A 26,370-nucleotide genomic window follows, 5' to 3' on the forward strand; every position below is an offset into this window, starting at 1 on the left:
TTTCTACCTTCAGCCTGACGTTTCTGTGTGTCGGAAGAAAGTGTTCTGGCATGTTAGGCACCATGTTAACCAGGTGTGTGGGATAAAACATGCTGCTCCTAAAGCATAATACGCAAATCCACTTTCTCTCTGTTTAATGTAGGTGACATTATATTGTCACCCCCGGAATTTTCCTTCTTGTTCATTGTTTCTTTAAAGCAATTAACCAGGAAATTCTGAAATTACAGGGTTATGAAATGTCATCATTATACATTAATACAAGATGTTCTAGATGAAAAAAATTAAGCGGACTTTACCTTAAAAAGCATGTTAAAGTTGTAATATCAGTCCGTTGGGCCATTTCTCTGAGTGTGGCCATACTGGATTAGCCAGATACATGGATGTATTAGGAGACGAAAATGAGAGTGGCGCTGCGTGACGTAGGATTCCGCACGATAACATACTGTGTTATGTATCAAACGGATGGAAGATAGTTTTTTTTTTTTAAATAAACAGGCAATAAGCTAGCCACTACTTTATTTAGATTCCTTTATTAATACTTTATTACCATAATTTTTGTGGAGAAATGCAAACAAATTGACCGATAAGTCACACTAAACCATAATATTATACAACAGAAGGACTCTCAGGCGCTCTCTGGACAGCACACACTCCGACCTGACTCACACACGCACCACAAATGACACACCTGCATGGGATTAAGGCGCAATCAGCGCGCCTGAATAAGGACTCAGAATGCAGACTTACTTTGCAAAGTATTGCATTGTTGTGACACATTACCGAGCCTTGTTTCCTGACTGATTTCCTGGTTTCTGTTTCCTGTTCCTTGTTTTTGACCCTGCTTCTGTCTACGATATTCTCTTTGTACCTCGCTCAACCTTTTGCCTATTTTACCATTCATGATATACGCCTGCCGATTTGGACTGTTTGCCTGTTTGCACTTTTCTTTGTAATAAAGATCTTCTGCACTTACATCCGTCTCCAACCATCCTTGACAGGATACTTTGCCCCGCTATTCTAGCATGCGCTTGTACACCTCCGCTGTGCTCGCAGAAAATGACATCACACACGATGGAGTTATGGCGGCCTCCCTGACAAAAAATAGTCCCGTCTATTTTCATCACTTTAGTGGTTATATCGTTAAGAACAAATTCAGAATGCAGCTTTTTAATAAAGGACAGACATAAAGACCAACTTTCAGCTCAATTTGTTTATTTGCGAGATATTTTCTTTCAGGGCTCAGCTCTACGTTCTGCTATTATGCATGTGAAATCTGTTCATCTTCTAAATAGCGTATTTGCACACAACCTGTAGGCACGGAGTCTGTGGTGAATCTGTTGTAATGCTTTTATTGACAGGAGTGAGAGTCCAGGATTGTGGGTCTTTATCTAACTCTGGTACTCAATAATGTCCATAATGTGTTCCTAATACCATTGGCTTTTTTCATACACCCACCTGTCAGCTTTGTGCTTCACTATCACTGGGTTTACACACACACACAGGGATTGAAATTAACACCCGCCCACTCGGCAAACGAGGGCAAAATTTAGACACTGATGGAAAACTCTGCTTATTTATCAGCTTCTTATTTTGAAAAGTCTATGTATCATTGAGTCTGTATTATGCCTCATTTAGCCCACTTTCTGCAGCTTGACCATTTTTTTTCTCGTCACTTCAGTTTATAACCTGATGCAGGATTTCTAGTGCGTGGCATTTAAAGACTTTCATTTTTGGAAAATTATGGAAGTTCAGAACACATTTTTAGGAAAGCATAGACTCTTTTAGCCTTAGCATTGTCTTGAGCAGGCTTTTATTTTCTGTTCTAGTGCAGATTCTCTACTATACTTTTTTTCCCTTCAATTTTCTCCCTGATTTAGATATGGCCAATTCCCACCCACCATACAGGTCACCCTTAGCACATGACACCTACCAGTCAGTGAGGGCGAAGCTGACTGCATGTTTTCGAACTGCCACCCATGCAAAGTTAGGGGGTGGCGTAACACACTGAGGAAAGCGCTATCCACCCACCTCCATATGCATTACGCTCACAGAGTCTGTAATTGAGGTGAGAGAGTATGCCACAGCCCAGTTTTGTTTTCTTGGGCTCCCAGCAACGGATGACTGTGGCATTAATGGGATTCGCAACTCAGGAGCCCCTCCACTACACATCATATTCTACAATATGGTTTGAATTTTTTTGTTCTACATTTAATGACAACCTACGGTATATGTTTGGAAAAGTGTTGCACAGGTTTGGAATTGTTTCTTGGTGAAAGAGCAAGAACTCTGAAGGTGATGATACATGGGGCAACTTTTTTGGCAATGTTGCTGGCAACGGGCAACCAAGTGAGACACAATGCAACTAATTAGGGCAACTTATAATTGGCAGCAACCAATCAGATAAGAGCAGATCTATTGCCAGGGAGACAGACACCACAAAGATGGACAATGAAGCATTCATAGCTGTCACTTTTGCCTTGGCTTCAGCCTTTATTTCACTCAAGGGTTGTTTTACAATCAGGGTACGCAAGCTAAAAATCACATTTAACACTTATTATCTTCAATATCAAAAGGCTTGACTAAATAAACTTGGTTGTTTATTGTAGCCCTGTGATAGCTCTATTTACCATGCAAAAAAAAAAAAAAAATTGGTGATAACGTTATTTTTGGTGAATGTATGGCAATATATGTCATATTTAGCAAAATTACTCGTGTCATTTAGAAAAAGTGCTTTTTTGACCACAGGTAGCTCCAAAAGGGATGCACTTAAATCATTCTTTATACCATAGAACAAATATTTGGTTCCATATCATTGGAAACATAGTTAAGTTTTAATGTTGAATGCCAGTAAGTTTTCAGACTACTTTGATCAAATTAGTATGTAATTGTGTCAAAAAATGTCCTCTCCAAGACAGCTAATTTTTCAATATAAAATAACATATCTAATATGATTATTTTCATCCTAAAATATGGTCAAGATATTGGGCCATACATAGAGACAACTAACACAAAGCTTACAGCCTTATATTTAAAAGCACTATGGAAGTAGTGGATTCTGAATTGTCAAAAAAGTCCTCTCCGAGAATCACTTCATTTGTTTCTCCCAACCCTGTTTAAAGCTACACTTAATCTTGTTATAATACAAACTATTACACATGCCTATGTTCATATGTGTATTAATTTCCAAAAGTGCAGATTTTATAGTTTTGTTTTGTTTTTTTAAACCAGTTTGAATCATTTTGAATTTTGGACCCCTGTGACACAAACTTTGTACCCTGATTGTAAAACAACCCTCAAGTAAGTATCACTTCTGGAACAACCCTGAATAATTTGCCATTATTTTAACATTTATACATCAAAATAACCACATTATTCTCATCTCATCTCATTATCTCTAGCCACTTTATCCTTCTACAGGGTCGCAGGCAAGCTGGAGCCTATCCCAGCTGACTACGGGCGAAAGGCGGGGTACACCCTGGACAAGTCGCCAGGTCATCACAGGGCTGACACATAGACAACCATTCACACCTACGGTCAATTTAGAGTCACCAGTTAACCTAACCTGCATGTCTTTGGACTGTGGGGGAAACTGGAGCACCTGGAGGAAACCCACGCGGACACCATGCAAACTCCGCACAGAAAGGCCCTCGCCGGCCCCGGGGCTCGAACCCAGGACCTTCTTCCTGTGAGGCGACAGCGCTAACCACTACACCACCATGCCGCCCACATTATTCTGTTAATAATAAATACTTTTTAAATCTCTTTAAAAATGCTACAAGCCCCAATCACATATGCTATAACTAATAACTGACACATACATCACAAAAACATAATTGTTTAATTCTCATCTCAGCAAAAAAGAAAAAGGACATGGACCAGGAGATGCTGCTGAGGAGGAAAAGCGAGTGATAGAGCTCCTGAAAGCCTTTCTTTCTTTTTAAGATCTTAAAGTTTGTACTGTTTCGCCCTCAGGTTCCACACGTAGTCATGCTCTGTATGTGAATTAGATCAGACAATAAGTTACATATCTCTATTACAACTCACAAAAAAATCATGAGCTGCCTATCACTTTTAACTTGACACAAGAGAGCTAACATTATCCTAAAGTTATAGCTAGCGATAACTTTCAGCTAACTATATTAGCAAAAACCACCTGTAGTTAGTGAAATCCCATTCAATCTCTATGGATCGCTGGTTAGCTAATGGCAGTTTACACTTAGCTGAAAAAACAAACATTGATGTCTTAATTCCAACCTGAGCACATAAAAATAGATGCCTGTTGGTTTTCTAAGCTAATTTTCTAATTTACCTAAGATGAGGTAATTTCCCACTTTGGGTTTACACAGAACAACTTCCCAGCATAAAAAGATATAAGTTGTCTCTTTTTTTCTTCCCTCCACTGCTGGAGATGCCTCCATCTTTGCTGAAAATTTCAGAAGCTCTCAGGTGGTCATGTGATTCGCTGTGAGCATTCTGATTTGAGGATATTAAAAAGTTGCCCAAAACAATCAAAATAATTCAGATCGAAATTATATTGCCCAACTGCAATGGGAAAGCGTCAAAGGACAATCGCCTGGTAACATTACCCAAAAATTTACCTTGTGTATCATCACCTTAAGAGGGCAATTGGGATTTCCCTACAGTTTTTCCTTTCTTGGTCTTTCAGAGGGTTCTCTAGACCAAACCTGGTGATCAGGACAAAAATGAAGTATGGGAGAAAATACAATAAGACTTGATGTTATAGAAAGAGAATTGACAACATTGTGGCATGATGCCTCACATTTTCTATAACGGCACATTTCACTTATGCCACGGTAATTTGTCAACACTAAAATACAGCCATTATTGACACTGAACCAATCCCAGCTGACATCAGGTGAGACGCAGGGTAAACCCTGGGGGGGTCGTTAATCAATTGCAGGGTTAACACAGAAGCAACCAACCATTCACACCTATGGACAGGTTAGACCAGCCAGTTAACCTAATCTGCATGTCTTTGGACTGTGGGAGGAAACCAGAGAACCCACACCAGGGCAACTAGAACATGCAAACTCCAGACAGTCAGCCATGAGGTTTGAACCCAGAACCTTTGTGCTGTGAGGCGACAGTGCTAACCACTGCACCACTGTCCCATCCCAACACTAACAATTTCTTCATAATTATAGAATGGCACATCTTACTTTTTATCTGTTTATAGTTACACCTGGTGAGGTGCATTCTCCGGTTACCTTATAAGGTAACTGTAGCCTTCAGCCAGGAGCAAATGTCATCAGGTGGTACACAACCTTCACTGAGTGTTTCGGCCCTCAACCACAACACTCTCCAGTTGGTGGGCCAGAAGTGGTGGCCAGGTCACTGCCCATCTGCTCCTGGCTTCCAGCTTTCCTCCTCCCACCTATTCCATATCCGGCAGGAGGCACTAATATTGTGAACGATCCATAAACCATGTTAGTTTCGGTGTCCTTTGTTGTCCTATATGCATCATATCAAACTGCCCACTCCTACATCCATCCATCCATTATCCATAACCGCTTATCCTGTGCAGGGTCGTGGGCTAGCTGGAGCCTATCCCAGCTGACTATGGGCGAGAGGCAGCGTACACCCTGGACAAGTCGCCAGGTCATTGCAGACTCCTACGTATAGTACATGAAAGTGGAAACTGCCTGTGACCTTTTTTTAAGTCCTGTGGTCTCCCAGTCCCCTCCATCATAATCCAGACAACTGGAGATGGAGACTAATGGTGGCTTGTATAAGAGAGTGGGTTCAAGTGAGTAACTAAAACAGGAATGATTCACATATACAGCATTTAGAAAGTTTGACTCAAACCCTGCTAAGTTTATCCACTCTATGCAATTCTTTTGGGCAAGTGAGAAAACAGCACTTACAGTCGGCTCGGGTCAGACAAAAAAAAATAAAATAAAATAATGGTCTGAAATGGCATGAGATAAGTGGTTCCTATCCATGTGTGAAACTAAACCAATCTAAATAAGGAACCAAACCAAAAGCATGAACTTCACACTTGTTCAGAGCGAGAAATCGTCTTTAATAAAGAAGAGAGAGGTCTTTAAAGGAACAGTCCACCGTACTTCCATAATGAAATATGCTCTTATCTGAATTGAGACGAGCTGCTCCATACCTCTCCGAGCTTTGCGCGACCTCCCAGTCAGACGCGCTGTCACTCCTGTTAGCAATGTAGCTAGGCTCAGTATGGCCAATGGTATTTTTTGGGGCTGTAGTTAGATGCGACCAAAATCTTCCACGTTTTTCCTGTTTACATAGGTTTATATGACCAGTGATATGAAACAAGTTCAGTTACACAAATTGAAACATAGCGATTTTCTATGCTATGGAAAGTCCGCACTATAATGACAGGCGTACTAACACCTTCTGCGCACTTCGGCAGCGCATTGATACGGCGCTCAGATATCAATGCGCTGTCGAAGTGCGCAGTAGGTGTTAGTATGCCTGTCATTATAGTGCGGACTTTCCATAGCATAGAAAATCGCTACGTTTCAATTTGTGTAACTGAACTTGTTTCATATCACTGGTCATATAAACCTATGTAAACAGGAAAAACGTGGAAGATTTTGGTCACATCTAACTACAGCCCCAAAAAATACTATTGGCCATACTGAGCCTAGCTACATTGCTAACAGGAGTGACAGCGCGTCTGACTGACTGGGAGGTCGCGCAAAGCTCGGAGAGGTACGGAGCAGCTCGTCTCAATTCAGATAAGAGCATATTTCATTATGGAAGTACGGTGGACTGTTCCTTTAAGCACTTAAGCATTCTGACAGAACAAGGAACCTTCCACCATTGCAAGTTCTTGAGATCTCACATGGTTAGAGCTTGGAGAAGGATATGTCTGGTGCCCTGGAAGACCTGAATCAGTCTGTGGATGTGGAGACGCAAATACACACACAATGAAACCTCATGAGATTTGGACCTGAGACAGGACTTATTAAACACACTTCTTTACCCCACTGACTTATATGTGCATAAATAACTGCGATGTTCTTCAACACACACACACGCACACACTGATCAGAAACCTACGCACAGTGACCCAGAGAAGCATCTCCTGAATTAAAATATGAGTAATTCCTGTGCATGCAAGTGCTTAAACTTGCATATGCTGCCAATTAGGGATGAAACTGAATATGAATACATTATTGGGATTGAACACAATATGCTCTACACTAATACAAATGCAGATATGAACAGGAGGCACACCTTTTTTTTGGTATTTATGTATTTATTTATTTAAGCAAGCCATGGTTAGATGGTTAGAGAAGCAGCTTTGGTCACTGGTTCAGTTCCCAAGACCAGCAGGAATGGCTGAAGTGCCCTTGAGCAAGGCACCTAGCCCCTTCCCAGGCTGCTCTGGGTATGTTGCACGTCGTTCTGGATAAGAGCGTCTGCTAAATGCCATTAATGTAATGTAATGTAATTTATTTATTAACTTCCCAGAGAGGTTGACAAGGCAGCTGGTTGAGACTAGAGGTGTGTATCTGGACTGAGATCCAGCAGGGGACACACACACACACACACACACAAAGTCATACAACATACTGTGGTGCTTGAAAGTTTGTGAACCCTTTAGAATTTTCTATATTTCTGCATAAATATGACCTAAAACATCAGATTTTCACACAAGTCATCAAAGTAGATAAAGAGAACCCAGTTAAACAAATGAGACAAAATATTATACTTGGTCATTTATTTATTGAGGAAAATGATCCAATATTACATATCTGTGAGTGGCAAAAGTATGTGAACCTTTGTGTTAAGTATCTGGTGTGACCCCCTTGTGCAGCAATAACTGCAACTGAACGTTTCTGATAACTGTTGATCAGTCCTGCACACCGGCTTGGAGGAATTTTAGCCCATTCACAGCTTCAACTCTGGGATGTTGGTGGGTTTCCTCACATGAACTGCTCGCTTCAGGTCCTTCCAAAACATTTCGATTGGATTAAGGTCAGGACTTTGACTTGGCCATTCCAAAACATTAACTTTATTCTTCTTTAACCATTCTTTGATAGAACGACTCGTGTGCTTAGGGTCGTTGTCTTGCTGCATGACTCACCTTCTCCTGAGTTTCAGGTCATGGACAGATGTCCTGACATTTTCCTTTAGAATTCGCTGGTATAATTCAGAATTCATTGTTCCATCAATGATGGCAAGCTGTCCTGGCCCAGATGCAGCAAAACAGGCCCAATCCATTATACTACCACCACCATGTTTCACAGATGGGATAAAGTTCTTATGCTGGAATGCAGTGTTTTCCTTTCTCCAAACATAACGCTTCTCATTTAAACCAAAAAATTATATTTCAGACTCATCCATCCATAAAACATTTTTCCAATAGCCTTCTGGCTTGTCCCCGTGATCTTTAGCAAACTGCAGATGAGCAGCAATGTTCTTTTTGGAGAGCAGTGGCTTTCTCCTTGCATCCATGCCATGCACACCATTGTTGTTCAGTGTTCTCCTGATGGTGGACTCATGAACATGAACATTCGCCAATGTGAGAGAGGCCTTCAGTTGCTTAGAAGTTACCCTGGGGTCCTTTGTGACCTTGCCGACTATTACACGCCTTGCTCTTGGAGTGATCTTTGTTGGTCGACCACTCCTGGGGAGGGTAACAATGGTCTTGAATTTCCTCCATTTGTACACAATCTGTCTGACTGTGGATTGGTGGAGTCCAAACGTTTTAGAGACGGTTTTGTAACCTTTTCCAGCCTGATGAGCATCAACAACGCTTTTTCTGAGGTCCTCAGAAATCTCCTTTGTTCATGCCATGATACACTTCCACAAACATGTTGTGAAGATCAGACTTTGATAGATCCCTGTTCTTTAAATAAAACAGGGTGCCCACTCACACCTGATTGTCATCCCATTGATTGAAAACACCTGACTCTAATTTCACCTTCAAATTAACTGCTAATCCTAGAGGTTCACAAACTTTTGCCACTCACAGATATGTAATATTGGATCATTTTCCTCAACAAATAAATGACCAAGTATAATATTTTTGTCTCATTTGTTTAACTGGGTTCTCTTTATCTACTTTTAGGACTTGTGTGAAAATCTGATGATGTTTTAGGTCATATGTATGCAGAAATATAGAAAATTCTAAAGTGTTCACAAACTTTCAATCACCACTGTACATGGACAAAGACCACATTCATTAATTTGAATACTGTGGTAATCCTTATTAACTGCTTTGTCTGGATCAGTGGTTCAAATTAGGCAACTAGTTTGTTTATATATTGGGAAATAGAGCCAATTAAATTTGTGAGAAGCCATCATAGGCATGTACGAACAAATGATAAAAAAAATTCCACACACATCAATTATAAACTCGAGTGATGTAGAGAGATATAAAGCAAAGCCAGGGTTAGGCCACACCCACTTCAGATATAAATCCGGATACAGATACGGATATTTGAAGCACTGAATATTTAACAGTTATTCCATGAAATCAAGTCGTACATCAGTTGATAGCCGACGAGGTGCATAGCACCAAGATAGCTATAAGCCATGTACGACGAGATTGAATGGAATAACCATTTTATTTATAAACAGAGTATTTTTATTTTTTGAAAATTCGATAAATAAAACATTTTATACAAAGCGTCTGACAAAACCATTTCCACTTAGAATGTAAACAATCTGGTGAAATGACAGTAGCAATTTGTGAAAAATGCTATAATAATAATTCTTGAAAAATAAAAAAAAGATATGTTCTGCTCAGGGCGGCACGGTGGTGTAGTGGTTAGCGCTGTCGCCTCACAGCAAGAAGGTCCTGGGTTCGAGCCCCGGGGCCGGCGAGGGCCTTTCTGTGTGGAGTTTGCATGTTCTCCCCGTGTCCGCGTGGGTTTCCTCCGGGTGCTCCGGTTTCCCCCACAGTCCAAAGACATGCAGGTTAGGTTGACTGGTGACTCTAAATTGACCGTAGGTGTGAATGGTTGTCTGTGTCTATGTGTCAGCCCTGTGATGACCTGGCGACTTGTCCAGGGTGTACCCCGCCTTTCGCCCGTAGTCAGCTGGGATAGGCTCCAGCTTGCCTGCGACCCTGTAGAAGGATAAAGCGGCTAGAGATAATGAGATGAGATGAGATGTTCTGCTCAAGGGTGGCCCGGTGGTGTAGTGGTTAGCGCTGTCGCCTCACAGCAAGAAGGTCCTGGGTTCTAGCCCCGGGGCCGGCGAGGGCCTTTCTGCGTGGAGTTTGCATGTTCTCCCTGTGTCCGTGTGGGTTTCCTCCGGGTGCTCCGGTTTCCCCCACAGTCCAAAGACATGCAGGTGACTCTAAATTGACCGTAGGTGTGAATGGTTGTCTGTGTCTATGTGTGATGACCTGGTGACTTGTCCAGGGTGTACCCCGCCTTTCGCCAGTAGGCAGCTGGGATAGGCTCCAGCTTGCCTGTGACCCTGTAGAAGGATAAAGTGGCTAGAGATAATGAGATGAGATGTTCTGATCATCAAATACTTTTATTCCATATTTTGTTGCTTTTTTTGTATTTTTTGGGGTTTTGTTTTCGAGTAGATTTTTTATTTTGACCTCAGTTGGTTCAGCAACATGCTCCATCATTTTGTTTTTCTCTACTCATGGTATATGAGCTGATAGCCTAGTAGTAGAGTAGCCAATCAGAGCGCGCAATTGCTCATATCCAGTGAATGTGGGTAGAATAATATATAGTACCACTGTATTACACCCATGGGCCTTGGTCTCTTCTCCCTCATTCGCAGCAGTAGTGGAGTGTTTTCAGCAAAAGTAATACCTCAAATAGGCAGAAAGGATTCCAAGGGACTCCCTCCTGGTTGCGGCTCCTATCTTGGGCTCTCCTATGCCTGTCACATGCCGTGCTGCTTCACGCCACGTGTGATGAAAGCATGCTGCACAGGTGACTGATGGGACACGATATTGCACTGAGAGTTTCAGGCTGCTCTGGGCTATAGAAGAAAACCCAAATCTAGAGCTAAAATGCATCTGACAGGAAGCTGAAGGACTGGTGGGTTAAGAAAAACAGAGAAAGGCTGCAGTGCTACAAGAATCGGAGAAGATAAGATTAGATGTGGTCATGAGCTGAAGAGAGATGTGTTTTGGCTCATCTGGAGATAGTCCACAAATACCCCAGTAATAAAGAAGCAGCTGCAGTTAAGATCAGATGTCTGGATTTTCTGGCTTGTGGATGGTATTGTCAGACACTGATGTACAAACTGCCTATGACTTTCAATCCAGTCTGGCTTTCTGCAGCTTTTCTATCTAATAGATATCACATTTTTGTATGTTTTCCCTTTTAGTGATGAAAAATAGTAGGAAAACTTTTATAACTCTGAAAAAGACTTTTAAATATTACGTTTGGAATTGGAATTTTCTTGAATTGTTTCATGATGAATGAAAAACAATGGTACGTACAGTACATACAGCACATAGGTAAGCAGTAAAACACAACCTGGCATGCTGTAATAGGAAACTAATCAATGACAGGGCAGCATGATAGCTGAAGTTGATTATCCTGAAGTGTTTTATTCATCTTTTACTACAGCAAGTTCAAAATTCAATGCTTCACTGAAATTGCATTTATGTATCTTGCGAGAAGTGTTATTGCTAATTCTGCATCCAACCTCAATCCCATCCATCCATCCATCATCCGTAACCACTTATCCTGTGCAGGGTCGCAGGCAAGCTGGAGCCTATCCCAGCTGACTATGGGCGAGAGGCGGGGTACACCCTGGACAAGTCACCAGGTCATCGCAGGTCTGATACATAGAGACAAACAACCATTCACACTCACATTCACACCTATGGTCAATTTAGAGCCACCAATTAGCCTAACGTGCATGTCTTTGGACTGTGGGGGAAGTCAGAGCACCCAGAGGAAATCCACGCGGACACGGGGAGAACATGCAAATTCCACACAGAAAGGCCCCCGTTCGCTGCTGGGCTCAAACCCAGAACCTTCTTGCTGTGAGGCGACAGTGCTATCCACTACACGACCACGCCATCCCAACCTCAATCCCATTCACTAGTAAAAATTACTCCATTACGGGAAAGCGCTGCCAATATTTATACTGATTTTACTGTGTTTAAAGCACAGTGTTTTTTGTTGTCCTCTCATGAGAATTATCTGGCTGCGCTGGGTTCATGCCAATTTAAGCCATATTTTTTTTTTCTTTCTGAACAGACTGAGATGAAGCCAGAGTGAAGTGGTATTAAATCACATCATACTTTTAAATGTTCACTAGTTCATTGCAGCAGCAGCTTTCTTCATGAACAATTTGATCTTCACTAAAGTATTTTTAACCACGAGTTGGCCTAATGCATAGCATGTCTGCCTCTAGACTAGGACATTGTGAGTTCTACTTGCGGTCAGGTCATACCAAAGACCATCATAAAAATGGTGTCATCTGGCAAGGCATACTGCAATACAGATATGAGTAGGGAGTTGAACTCTCATGGTTACCAGAGGACCCCCCCCAGTCTAACCCTAGCTATATAATGGCTGAGGACTATAGAAAGAGAGACCCATGTGTCTCAAAGAATTGGGTAGTACTGGGACAGGAGACTGCCTGGGAAGACCAGATCCTGGTTTGGGAGGGACTTTGAAAGTCTTCTTAAGACTTTTTCTCTCCTTAATCAAAAGGTCAGTTTCATTTTTTGCCCTACACATAAGTCCACTTTGTCCTTTTGAATATACACCTTTTATTATATCTGATATTTCCTAGCCCAATTCCAAAAAAGTTGGGATGCTCATGAAAATGTAAATAAAAGCAGAACGTGATGATTTGTAAATCATGGAACTCCTATATTTCATTAAAAATAGTACAAAGACAACATATCAAATATTGAAATTGAGAAATTTTATTGTTTTTGAAACATTATGCTCATTTTGAATTTAATGCCAGAAACATGTTTCAAAAAACTTGAGACAGGAAAAGTTGTGTAATGTTTAAAAAAATGTGGTTAATTGGCAACAGGTCAGTAACATCACTGGGTATAAAAATAGCATCCCGGAGAGGCTGAGTCTCTTAGAAGTAAAGATGGGTTCACCGTTCCGTGAAAGACTGCATGGGCAAACAGTGCAACAATTTAAGAATAAAGTTCCTCACTGCAAAATTGCAAAGAATTTGGGGATCTCATCATTTCCAGTACAGAATATTATTCATACTTTCCCTGAAATACGAGTTTAAAAAGTCCCTCAAAATGTCGTTCTCAGCTCCTGCAGTGCGAACCCACAAAAAAAGGGAGAACTTCCTCCAACAGTTCTAAGAACTATGACAAAGTTTCTCTCGTCTTGAAGTGTCTTATGTGCACAGCTAGTGGTGGGGACAGAAAACATAAAAAAAAAAACATACTGTAAATCAATTGAGACGGAGAGAAGGCTTTTTTTGTCTTTTTCAGTTCTGAGGCCACTTGTACCTTCAGGTTGAGAGACTGGTATGAGACACTCCTCCTTCTCCTCTTTGGCTGATGGCATCTCCATGTTCAAAAACATAGCTATGCTTGAGTTTATAAATCTCAGATGATAAGATCCAGACACAACAACTAGCCAAGGCTTAGTCCTATAGGCTTGTTGTAAGATGATGACAGGGTCCTAACTAGGCCTTTTCAGTGTATCGGGCTGATACACAATGTTTCCTTACCGTTACGGCCACAATATTGCTGACACGCCTGTAAAAGTTGCCGCTACACTAACATACATGTCAACCTATACGGAATGTCCGTATTTTATACGGATTTGATTCAATAAACATAGTATACGGGCGTACAAATAAAGTTATACGGATTCTTTAAAAAACTTCAATATTTATTTAGAGCTATAATCAATTCCCACGATGATAAAAGAGCGCATAACATTTACAAATGTACTGTACACCACAGAAAGCACAAACAGCCAATAAAGAGTCTTATGCAATCACGCGTTATCTTGTGGTAGTGAGACTTCGTTCCACTTTTGATCATGCGCACACCGCATTGCGAGAATCCCGCCAACCGGGAAGTAACATTTTGTTTGAAACGCGTATTTCCACCTGAGCGACTTTCACTAGCGACTGAAAAGATTCTGAATGGGCACTCCGGCAAGATCAACACAGACACTTGCTGTGACATGCAGCCTAGTGAGGTATTGGTGCAGAGTGCTAAAAAAGCTGTCATGGAGTACAATTCAGAACATTAGAGTGACACTTTGTGTTTTTGTCAAACATTGGAGCTTTGTATTCATCCTGAAGGTTTATTGTTATTAATATTGAATAAAAAGTAACTTGGATATATCATTGTTAATTATCATTCAAATTTTAGGTAAATTATTTTAATTTGCATCTTATACGGATTTTATAAGGGAAATACGGATTTTGGAGGTTGGTTATACCAAAGGTTGACATGTATGCACTAATAAAAAGACTTGTCAATATTAAAAATGTGGACTTTTGTTTCATTTTCTCTTGTTATCCCCACACAGCAGTGACAGCGCACCGCCATGTGAATGTTCTACCGTACATTTGGACATACTCCACTCCCCGTCCACATAAGCGCCCAGTGCATAGCTGCCCAAGTAGTTCCATGTGGAGATTGTCACTGATCATGTTAGTCCGGTTTACCTCCTTCCTTATGCTGTGTTCACGGTAAAGTGCCACCTGTGTTAAGATGCACTTACATGCCACACATGTAATACGTGCTGGTCCCCAGCAATTGTTTTTTATGACGCAACACGGTGCACTGAAACTGTCGGAGTAACAGTCAGTAGGGGAAGGTATGATATGAGGTAGATCTGAACAGTCATGTATTGTAACTGAATGGCTGAAGCTGAAAATAAAACTCACACTTGGTGAAAATCAACTGGTTGTTTTATTTTTAGTCCATAAATATGTCACCAATATAGTTGAATAGTAATTATAATAAGTATTCAGTCAAAAACATTCACAGCAACTTTTGACAAAAAAAAAAATCTTATTAATATTACCAAAAAAGAGTGACTTTCAGGGATGCATCTCTGAGCATGTAGAACCTGTGAGCTTTCAGGGGCCCAAGGCGGCCCCTGAAAACCTGACCATTTTGACTGGTGTCATTACGCTGATATTTTGGTCTCGTTAGAAACCTGGATGAGTTCACCTACAAGTCCATAGCAAAGGACTCGTTTGCTATTTATGGGTTGGAAGGATGACCTGATGGCAGCGTAGTGGTGTAAGTGGTTAGTGCTGTCGCCTCACAGCAAGAAGGTTCTGGGTTCAAGCCCAGTGGCTGATGGGGACCTTTCTGTGTGGAGTTTGCATGTTCTCCCTGTGTTTGTGTGGGTTTCCTCTGGGTGTTCCAGTTTCTCCAAAGACATGCAGTTAGGTTAACATGGGATGTCTTTGGACTGAAGTACCCAAGAGTGGTGGTATGCAGTGGCTTTGCTCTCCTATGATGAACTAAAAAAAATGTCTTTGTACATTTGTGCAGTGATAATAAAGGCATTCTATTCTATCTATTGTCCTCTGTCAATCAGTATGACTAAATAATTGTGGATGTGTGTCACTCATGTATACAGCATGTGTGTGTGTAAAGCTGCTTTGTCATAGTGGAGGGATAAGAGTCATGGCAGTATTGCATACAGCGCCCTCCACAATTATTGGCACCCCTGGTTAAGATGTGTTAAAAGCCTTAAAATAAATTACATTTTTACTGCAGAAGCATAATCTCATACTGAAAATTGTAGAAAAATGTAACCCTTAACTCAAGTGAATTAAAAAAAAAATCCCTGACTAAGAAATAATTATTTTTCATAAAATCACCTGTAGGGGCGGCACGGTGGTGTAGTGGTTAGCGCTGTCGCCTCACAGCAAGAAGGTCCGGGTTCGAGCCCCGTGGCCGGCGAGGGCCTTTCTGTGTGGAGTTTGCATGTTCTCCCCGTGTCCGCGTGGGTTTCCTCCGGGTTCTCCGGTTTCCCCCACAGTCCAAAGACATGCAGGTTAGGTTAACCGGTGACTCTAAATTGACCATAGGTGTGAATGTGAGTGTGAATGGTTGTCTGTGTCTATGTGTCAGCCCTGTGATGACCTGGCGACTTGTCCAGGGTGTACCCCGCCTTTCGCCCGTAGTCAGCTGGGATAGGCTCCAGCTTGCCTGCGACCCTGTAGAACAGGATAAAGCGGCTAGAGATGATGAGATGAGATGAGAAAATCACCTGTTCCACAATTATTGGCACCCATAACAATTCCTAGAAAATAAATGTAATTGAAGCATTTCTGTCATTTCTACTGTAGTTTATAAAGTTGATCAGAGTATCTAGGAACTTTTAATTAGTAATTCATCACATCCTGTTTCCCTGGGGTATAAATATGATGTGACACAGAGGCCTATTTCTCTTATCCACTCTTCAATGTGGGAAAGACAAGAGAACATACCATTCAAGTAAGGCAGATGTGTGTCGACCTTCATAAGTCAGGCAATGGCTACAAGAAAATAGTCACTCGCCTACACCTGCCCATATCTACAGTCAGAGGAATCATCAAGAAGTTTAAAACAAATGGAACAGTGGCAAACAAGCCTGGACAAGGATGCAAGTTTATCTTGCCACCATGCACAGTGAGGAGGATGGTAAGAGAAGTAAAAAGTTCTCCAAGGCTCACTGTTAGAGAATTGCATCAAAGAGTAGCATCTTGGGGTCACAAAGTCTCCATAACAACCATCAGGCGCTATCTACATGCCAATAAGCTGTTTGGGAGGCATGCACAGAAAAAGCCTTTTCTCACTTACAAGCATAAACGTAAATGTCTGGAGTTCACTAAGCAGTACTGGGATTTCAACTGGGACCATGTGCTTTGGTCAGATGAGACCAAGATAGAGCTTTTTGGCAACAAACACTAATACATCACAAAAGATGAGTATGTGGAAAAGCACCTCATGCCCACTGTGAAGTATGGGGGAGGATCGGTGATGCTGTGGGCCTTTTTCTCTTCCAAAGGCCCCGGGAACCTTGTTAGGGTGCATGACATCATGAACTCTTTGAAATACCAGTACATTTTAAATCAAAATCTGGTGGCCTCTGCCCGAAAGCTGAAGATGGGTCGTCACTGGGTCTTTCAGCAAGATAATGACCCTAAACATGTGGCCAAATCTACACAAAAATGGTTCACCAGACACAAAATCAAGTTCCTCCCATGGCCATCTCAGTCCCCAGACCTCAACCCAATTGAAAACCTGTGGGGTGAGCTTAAGAGGAGAGTGCATATGAGAGGACCCAGGACTCTGGATGATTTAGAGAGATTGTGCAAAGAGGAATGGTTGAATATCCCTCTCTCTGTATTCTCCCATCTTGTGAAATGTTATAGGAGAATATTAAGTGCTGTCTTGGTGGCAAAAGGGAGTTGTACAAAGTATTAACATCAGGGGTGCCAATAATTGTGGCACACATGATTTCATGTAAAAGACTTATTTCTTAATGTGGGATTTTTTCCCACTGAATAAATGCACTTGAATTAAAGGTTGGATCTTTCTCTTTTTTGCATTGTTGTCCTATATTATTTAAAAAAATTAATTTATTAGAAGCCTAAGAACATATCTTAACAAGGGGTGCCAATAATTATGGAGGGTGCTGTACATTTAGCAGACACTTTTATCCAGAATGATATACAACAGACCCAGAGCAGCCTGGGGATTATGCTTACAGTCATTTCAGCTGGTCCAAGGAATCAAACTAGCAACCTTTTGCTCCCGAAGCTGCTTCTCTAACCATTAGGCCATGGCTTCCTCATGTTAACTCTAATCTTGCCTGGTTGATAGCGCTCATGTAACAGGAAGCGATAGAGATACTGTCATGGGAATTGGTAACAACTCACATAAATGGAATAAGTTGAAGATTGGTTAAAAAGGTCTTGGCTCCTGCATGCCACTACCTCTTCTCCACCTTGAACAAGCAACGCCATCATCCAAATGGCTGTAGCAGAGACCCTGCTTACAGCTGGGCTTTGGACAAAAGCATGCACTAAATGACAAAATGTTTGGCTGGTGCAGCGCATCCAGTGCATAATATCTATTCCCCAGTCCATTATTGTATAATTGTTCGTTTGAATCGTAAGTGCACACACAGGAAATGAAGACCACAGCACTGAATGCAAAAGGCACCAAAGAAAATAATAATTTCTTGATGAGGGATTTTTGTTTTGTTTCAGAATAAACTTACTACAATTAAAGGTTGGATTTTTGTAATTTTTTCAGGGTGACATGAAGCGACTTCACCAAAAGGTGGATTTTTTTAATTAAAACCCTTTTTACTAATCTTTACAATGGGTGCTAATCATTGTGAAGGGTGCTGTATGATTCATTAAGACTGCATGGACTGGCAGTTGATGTGGCAAGGCTTATTTCAAGGGTGGCAGCTGCCACCCTATGCCCCCTCCCCCACACACAACCACACCCAGAGGAGTCTAGAAATAAAGAAGTGTTCAGCATCGCCTCAAGTACTGCAGGAACCTTAAAGATGAAAAGATATAGTCGTGTGTTTGTGTGTATGTGTGGCAATCGAGTAGGACACTACACAAGTTTGCACTGTATTTTTAGATTGTTCAAATTTCTGGTCATTTTAGGTGAAGTTTATTTTTAGGGTGGAGAACTTGGTACTGAAAATAGGGATCTTGGAGTGTGCCGCTCAAAATGCTGTTGAATAAATGAGTAGGGTAAAGCCACCAGGGAGAGAAATAGAGACAGAATGAAGATAGCAAGGTGTAGAAAAGGACACCGAGATAATAAACAGCAGCAGAAATTGTTGGATGAAGGTTAAAATGGAAGAAGGTGAGAGAAAGAAAAAACGATGGGGAGAGAGAGAGGGAAGCAAGAGAAGGTTGTGGGGTCAGTCATGGTAATACGATGTGACACAAAGCTTTGCTAGCACTCAGGGAGATAGCTAGTTTACACCCTTATCACATAGCATCCTGTCCACCGAGACATTTGAATCCAGTGTGAGGAGAATGAGTGGGAGGTGAGCGAGGTAGACCTTCTGAGGAAAGAGAGAGAGTAAGAATCGGATGCTTCCTTTCAATCTGTTTTATTCCTATCGTGTTCCTTCGTCATGTATAACCGTGTGTGTGTGTGTGTGTGTGTGTGTGTGTGCTGGCGAGCATTCCTAATAGGGCTAAAAGAGATGCATCCATTTTCACATATTCCCCATGCAGAGAGCAGCTCCATCGATTCCAAGCATCTCCCTTTCCACAGAGTGTCCAAACTGATTAGGAGCTATGCTGCTCACAAACAGATGCATCTTTACTTCATCCCTTTCCTTCTCTCATTGCTTTCCTTTGCACTTTTGATTACATTCTCTCTCTCTCTCTCTCTCTCTCTCTAGGCCTTGTACCCGAGCCCAGAGGAAGGCTGGCAGATCTACAGCTCAGCGCAGGATGCAGATGGGAAGTGTATCTGCACGGTAGTGGCTCCGGCCCAGAACATGTGCAATCGAGACCCACGCAGCCGCCAACTCCGCCAGCTCATGGAGAAGGTGTGTGTTGTCTAACACGCTACACAACCAGCCATCACTCTCTGACACACTGAATCAACAGACTTGCACATATACACATACAGATGGACTGTGTTGATCTGATACTATCTACCAAATCTGTGGGAAAACATAGGTACTGCAAATATACCAGAGTTAGAAGCAATGTTGTAAGGAATAAACCACTTAGAGGCATGCTGTTATAGGAAAATAATCAATGACACAACAGGTGTTGTGGTGCAGCTTGACATGAAATTACTATTACCATAATGGAGTGGATTATTTTCCAACCAGAACGTCAAGGACATAGTAGCTCATCTGGCCTGCCATGTAAACAACCATGACAACCAAAACCTCAAACAGAACTGAAATGTGACAATGTGAGAGAGGACCAACCTCCACGACAAACTGTTTACAACAGGAAAATCAACAAAGGATTACATTTTATTCCCCAAGGGAAGATCTACCCAAAACATCGATCAGAACTGAATTCACATGATAAATGAGAGAGGAGATAAAATTCTAGTCAGAAGAAAACTTGTTAAATTGACCTAATTGCTAATTTGTCAGCAAAAAAAAAGATTGACAATACAGTGACCAAGTGTTGTGCAGAAGGTCGAGTTCTTCCAAATGAAACAATCAGAACTGAAATCCATTGAGAACTGATGGAGGGAGGAGACATGATTTAACTGAAAAGAAACAAGGTTGTAAACAAATTGTTTACAACAGGAAAATCAACAAACAAATGATCAAGTTTTGTTCCTTAAGGGAAGCTCTACCCAAAACATCGATCAGAACTGGAATCGGATAAGAAATGAGAGAAGAGATATAATTCTAGTGAAAGGCCTGGAAAATTCATTAATTTGCCCTAATTAGTAACTTGTTAGCAAGAAATTTGACAAAACAACAACCAAGTTTTGTGTGGAGTGATGAGTTCTTTCAAACAAAACAACTGGAACGGAAATCTGTGGAGAATTGACAGAGGAGATACGATTTAACTGAATTGTGGACAACGGACGGACGACAGACGCCACGCCATGGCAACAGCTCAGTAGCGGCCTTCAGACCAGATGAGACAATAACAGTATACTTATATTTTATTCCACTTATACTACAGCAATTTGCCAAGTCATATATATATATATATATAATCTCATCTCATTATCTCTAGCCGCTTTATCCTGTTCTACACGGTCGCAGGCAAGCTGAAGCCTATCCCAGCTGACTACGGGCGAAAGGCGGGGTACACCCTGGACAAGTCGCCAGGTCATCACAGGGCTGACACATAGACACAGACAACCATTCACACTCACATTCACACCTACGGTCAATTTAGAGTCACCAGTTAACCTAACCTGCATGTCTTTGGACTGTGGGGGAAACCGGAGCACCCGGAGGAAACCCACGCAGACACGGGGAGAACATGCAAACTCCGCACAGAAAGGCCCTCGCCAGCCACGGGGCTCGAACCCGGACCTTCTTGCTGTGAGGCAACAGTGCTAACCACTACACCACCGTGCTGCCATATATATATTGCAAAAGATCACAATGTATGTTTTATTAGTTTCGAGTTACATGTTATGGAGCATGTTGTATTTCCCAAAAGCATCACAGCACCATGATAATTGGTAACTGAATGGTAGAGCGAGCATTACTTTAAACTATCTCTCTCTCTCTCTCTGTGCTTTGACAGGATGTGATAAACTATAAACAGATAAAAAAAAGATGCCTTTTTTTTACTACAGGAAACAAAGTAATCACTGGCAAATTACTGTGGAATACAAGATAGCAATCAGGACAGGAAAAGCTGCCACAGAAACCACATTGATTACTTTCCTAGAATCACATTTCTTTCATGTTTTATTCCTTTATTAAAGCTACATTGTGTAAATCTGCATTTGTCATCGCGTCACAGGACGAATCCTTAAACCTTACATCCTGTAACTTATGTAAAACAGACTTTTACACACACACATGAAGATAATGTTATACACCTACACACACACACTCGACTAATATTGTAGTCGCTAGTCGACCAGGCCAAACCGTTAGTTCTCCAGTAATTCTCGTGTTCTCCATTAGAGAAAGTTTGAGAGAGTACATGAGGTAGGCGTGCTTCTAAAAGAGGGCATGTCCTAAATACCTCCTTGAAATTGGATTCATTTAGTCTTCCCCTTGAATTTTTGTTCCCATTGTCCCCATCTGCCTAAGAGTAAGAGAGAGAAATAATAAAAAAGTTAAAAATAATCTAAAAAGCAGGAAATGGAGCGCGTGCACACACACACACACACACACACACAATGTCACACAGTCTCTCTACTGCTGTGAAACACACCACAAATGTCTTATTTGTTTCTGAACACACAAGTTCAACATTCAAGTTTTTAAAGTCACTGTTGAGATCACTGTTGCTAAGCAGCAAGAAAATACAGACTCTCCACAGGAAAGAGAACTAACAACAGAGCTGTATGATTTAGCTAGCACGTAACTGAAGTCTTACATTATGAGGGGGAATGTAAAGGCAGAGTGACTATGGAAACAAGACAAAATTACTACAACCCCGATTCCAAAAAAGTTGGGACAAAGTACACATTGTAAATAAAAACGGAATGCAATGATGTGGAAGTTTCAAAATTCCATATTTTATTCAGAATAGAACATAGATGACATATCAAATGTTTAAACTGAGAAAATGCATCATTTAAAGAGAAAAATTAGGTGATTTTAAATTTCATGACAACAACACATCTCAAAAAAGTTGGGACAAGGCCATGATTCCCACTGTGAGACATCCCCTTTTCTCTTTACAACAGTCTGTAAACGTCTGGGGACTGAGGAGACAAGTTGCTCAAGTTTAGGGATAGGAATGTTAACCCATTCTTGTCTAATGTAGGATTCTAGTTGCTCAACTGTCTTAGGTCTTTTTTGTCGTATCTTCCATTTTATGATGCGCCAAATGTTTTCTATGGGTGAAAGATCTGGACTGCAGGCTGGCCAGTTCAGTACCCGGACCCTTCTTCTACGCAGCCATGATGCTGTAATTGATGCAGTATGTGGTTTGGCATTGTCATGTTGGAAAATGCAAGGACTTCCCTGAAAGAGACGTCGTCTGGATGAGAGCATATGTTGCTCTAGAACCTGAATATACCTTTCAGCATTGATGGTGTCGGCACAGAATTAGGGGGATTGGTGATCCTCTTCCCATCTTTACTTCTGAAAGCTGCTGCCACTCCAAGATGCTCTTTTTATACCCAGTCATGTTAATGACCTATTGCCAATTGACCTAATGAGTTGCAATTTGGTCCTCCAGCTGTTCCTTTTTTTGTACCTTTAACTTTTCCAGCCTCTTATTGCCCCTGTCCCAACTTTTTTGAGATGTGTTGCTGTCATGAATTTTCAAATGAGCCAATATTTGGCATTAAATTTCAAAATGTCTCATTTTCAACATTTGATATGTTGTCTATGTTCTATTGTGAATACAATATCAGTTTTTTAGTTTTGTAAATTATTGCATCCTGTTTTTATTTACAATTTGTACTTTGTTCCAACTTTTTTGGAATCGGGGTTGTAAGAATAGCAACATTTCACTCAGATGTGTTGATAAATTACTAAAAACAAGCCTCTATGACTAAATTTTCACTGTAGTAGACGTTTAGCATCTTAGCATCTTCGCATCAAAGATGGAAACTGGTTATTGTTTTGCAAATAACAAGTGGAAACAAGACAAAATCATGAAGAATATCAACATTTTCCTGAGCTGTGTAGTTAAATAACTTTTTTTTTAATTATATGACTAAAATGTCACTGTAGTAAGCCTATAATTCTTAGCATGTTAGCATGAGAGATGTAAACAAAGCTATTGCTTTGCAGCTAACAATTGGAAATGATTAATTGTCAAAAACTTCATTTTTTTCCCCTCAGGTGTGTTGTTAAATTGTTTTCGAAAGACTCCATTACTAAAATTTTACTATCATAGGCTTCTTACAGTAGCATCAAAGATGGAAACAAGTTATTGTTTTGCAAATAGCAAATAAGTAAATGTTAGTCTTGATACTCATGTTCACTATGCATGAAATTAAATATAAATCTTGAGAATATTAAAACATGGATTTTTGACCAAATTATTTTGATCAGTTGGCATCGCTAAAAAAAAAGAAACAGTTCAAGACACCCCAATTTAGGTAAATAGTACAGTTGGCCACTGCATCACAACTCACAGTTGTTTTATTTTTAGAAAGCTTGCCAAAAAGCTCTAGACGAGCTGTGTGAATCAGGACTATGGTCCCAAAAAGTCTTTTTATAAGGTTTTTACTTTTATATGGAGCATTAAATGACAGCTTGTGTACATTTATAGAGAGGATTGCCAAGTTTCACAAAATTCCCAACCTCAACTATGACAGAAATAAAAATGTTTTCCTGCTTTTCTCAGGCTTTTCATGTGAAACAAATTAACCTTGGTACACATTTCAGATTCCTAGTATATATCTGCAGTATACTGTACATCTGAATTATGTGCTCAACCTGGCAACCCTGATTAAGGTCATTAACATGATCCTCAAAGATGGAGCACTGTAGTTTGTTTGCCATCATGTGATACCGATGATGCGTGAAATCCAAATGGGGCCAGGAAGTGAAAATCAGAATGAACAAGATGAAGGAAAACCCATACTGTGCTGGTTTAGACAATATTATGAAAGAAAGGTATAAACAGAAAATCACAACATAAGTTTGTGGTTTCTCAGTTTGATCAATTTGAGCAACCGGAAATAGTGCAAACCGACAGAATTTTGAGAGCTTGTGATAATGCTTCCTATGTAGAAAATATCTTCATCTCATCTCATTATCTCTAGCCGCTTTATCCTGTTCTACAGGGTCGCAGGCAAGCTGGAGCCTATCCCAGCTGACTACGGGCGAAAGGCGGGGTACACCCTGGACAAGTCGCCAGGTCATCACAAGGCTGGCACATAGACACAGACAACCATTCACACTCAATTTAGAGTCACCAGTTAACCTAACCTGCATGTCTTTGGACTGTGGGGGAAACCGGAGCACCCGGAGGAAACCCACACAGACAACATGCAAACTCCGCACAGAAAGGCCCTCGCCGCCCACGGGGCTCGAACCCAGACCTTCTTGCTGTGAGGCGACAGCGCTAACCACTACACCACCGTGCCGCCCCAGAAAATATCTTCCTGACAATTACATGACGTTGTATGCAAACAAGCCAATGGGTTTTTTCATCAGTGGTTTACTCCAGTACCATGAGTTGGCTTAGTGGTTAGCGTGTCCACCTCTTGATGGGTCATCAGTTTGCTCCAGTACCATGGGTTGGTCTAGTGGTTAGCGTGTCTGCCGCTTGACAGGTCACACCAAAAACCATCATAAATATAGCTGCAAGTGGCAATGAAGGGCCGAGCACCTCTGGTATACCAAATCTGGCATGAATCCAACAAACTGCCTAGGAGGAGAACATCAAAATGTAACATGTGTCAAAATGCACAAAACCAAAAATAACTCACTTCCTGTTGAGTATAGCTAATAGAATGTATATTAAAATTTTGTTCATCTTGGGACACCCCACACACCTACCAAATTTGACATGGATAGGTGAAACTATATACTGTACCAGGCAAAAGTCTCAATGACATGTGGGAGCACTATGGGGTTCCCTGGACACACCTGGAGCCAAACCTCTATACCTGAGTAGCAGTGGCCAGGACTGATGTGTGTACCAAATTTCATGAGTTTTTGCCTGTGGGAATCACCTCTAAAATGGCCAAGTCTTGAAGAAGAAGAGGAATAATAATAAGACAACAGGGCCCTAAAATTGGTGCTTACTGTCATCGGGCGAGGCACGCCACAATACAGATGTGAGTATGGAGTCAAACTCTTATGGTTACCAGAGGACCAGCCCCCCACTGTAACCCTAGCTGTGTAATAGGTGAGAGGCTGAGGGCTAGAGAAAAAGAGACTGGCACCAGTCAATGCACCTTAAAGGTAGACTGCCTTTCAGATATTTCAAGTTTAGGTCATCAAAAGAATCCTGGACACCCAATTATTTTTGTTTAGTGGACCGAAAGCTACTGAATTTGAATCACAGACCTAATTTTATTACTTTTTGTTGTTGTTGTTTGTTTCTTTTTAAAATAGAACAATTAATACATTTAGGGTCACATAGCCCTAAATTCTCCGCTATTTTTTCCTGCTTCACCGTGACCCAATTCAAGATACTATGTCATGCATCATGTGGTGAGCTTTCCCTGTTCGCGCAAGGCATTGTGGGATACAATTTTGAAACAGGAGAAGAAAATGGAGGATGCGAATGAAACATGAAAGAGCAACTACAGTAACAGAAAGCAAGAATAAAAGGCATTATGTTGCGAAGGAAAGGAAACACAGCACCAAATTAATAAATATCGGTGGTCAGCGAGCACCTCGGTGTGATCAACTGTTCGTTTAGTGATAGAATGATGGAACTGTCAGTGCACGGTCATAGGTAAACCTGTAGATGGCAGTAATGCAAGACTGTGGATGCCGGCTGCCGTAAAACCCAAAAGAAGAAGGAAAAGAAGGAGAAAAAGAAGGTAAACCTGCGCATGCACACACGGACTTCCTCTGTCTGCTTGACTGCGTGAAGTGAACGATTTCATGCACATTATTTGCTCGGGAATCCCTTCAAATTAAATAACCTCCCAGCCACAGAATGGCCCATTTTTTAAAATATATTACAGAAATAAACATATAATCACAATGATCAAATTTCAGAGGGAACTAAATTTCACTGATTTTATGAAATCGAAAGGCCGTCTAGCTTTAAGGACCTGATCAGTACTAGGATGGGAGACTGTCTGAAACTTTTGCTCCAGTAACCTGACCTACCCAGTGTCTGACTGAGTTCCAA

The 26,370-nt window shown here is 41.1% G+C and overlaps 1 protein-coding gene across 1 annotated transcript in view; it reads left to right on the top strand.

Annotated features, from left to right (window-relative positions):
• olfm2a (olfactomedin 2a) overlaps window positions 1-26,370 on the top strand; it is a 136,259-nt gene that overhangs the window by 41,992 nt on the left and 67,897 nt on the right. Inside the window, exon 2 of the mRNA XM_060942582.1 lies at window positions 19,323-19,472. Coding sequence (XP_060798565.1) covers window positions 19,323-19,472 — 150 coding nt within the window. The remainder of the gene's footprint in view (window positions 1-19,322; window positions 19,473-26,370) is intronic.

Source organism: Neoarius graeffei, chromosome 16 (genome assembly GCF_027579695.1).
Source record: "Neoarius graeffei isolate fNeoGra1 chromosome 16, fNeoGra1.pri, whole genome shotgun sequence".
In the NCBI taxonomy this organism is placed as follows: Eukaryota; Metazoa; Chordata; class Actinopteri; order Siluriformes; family Ariidae; genus Neoarius; species Neoarius graeffei.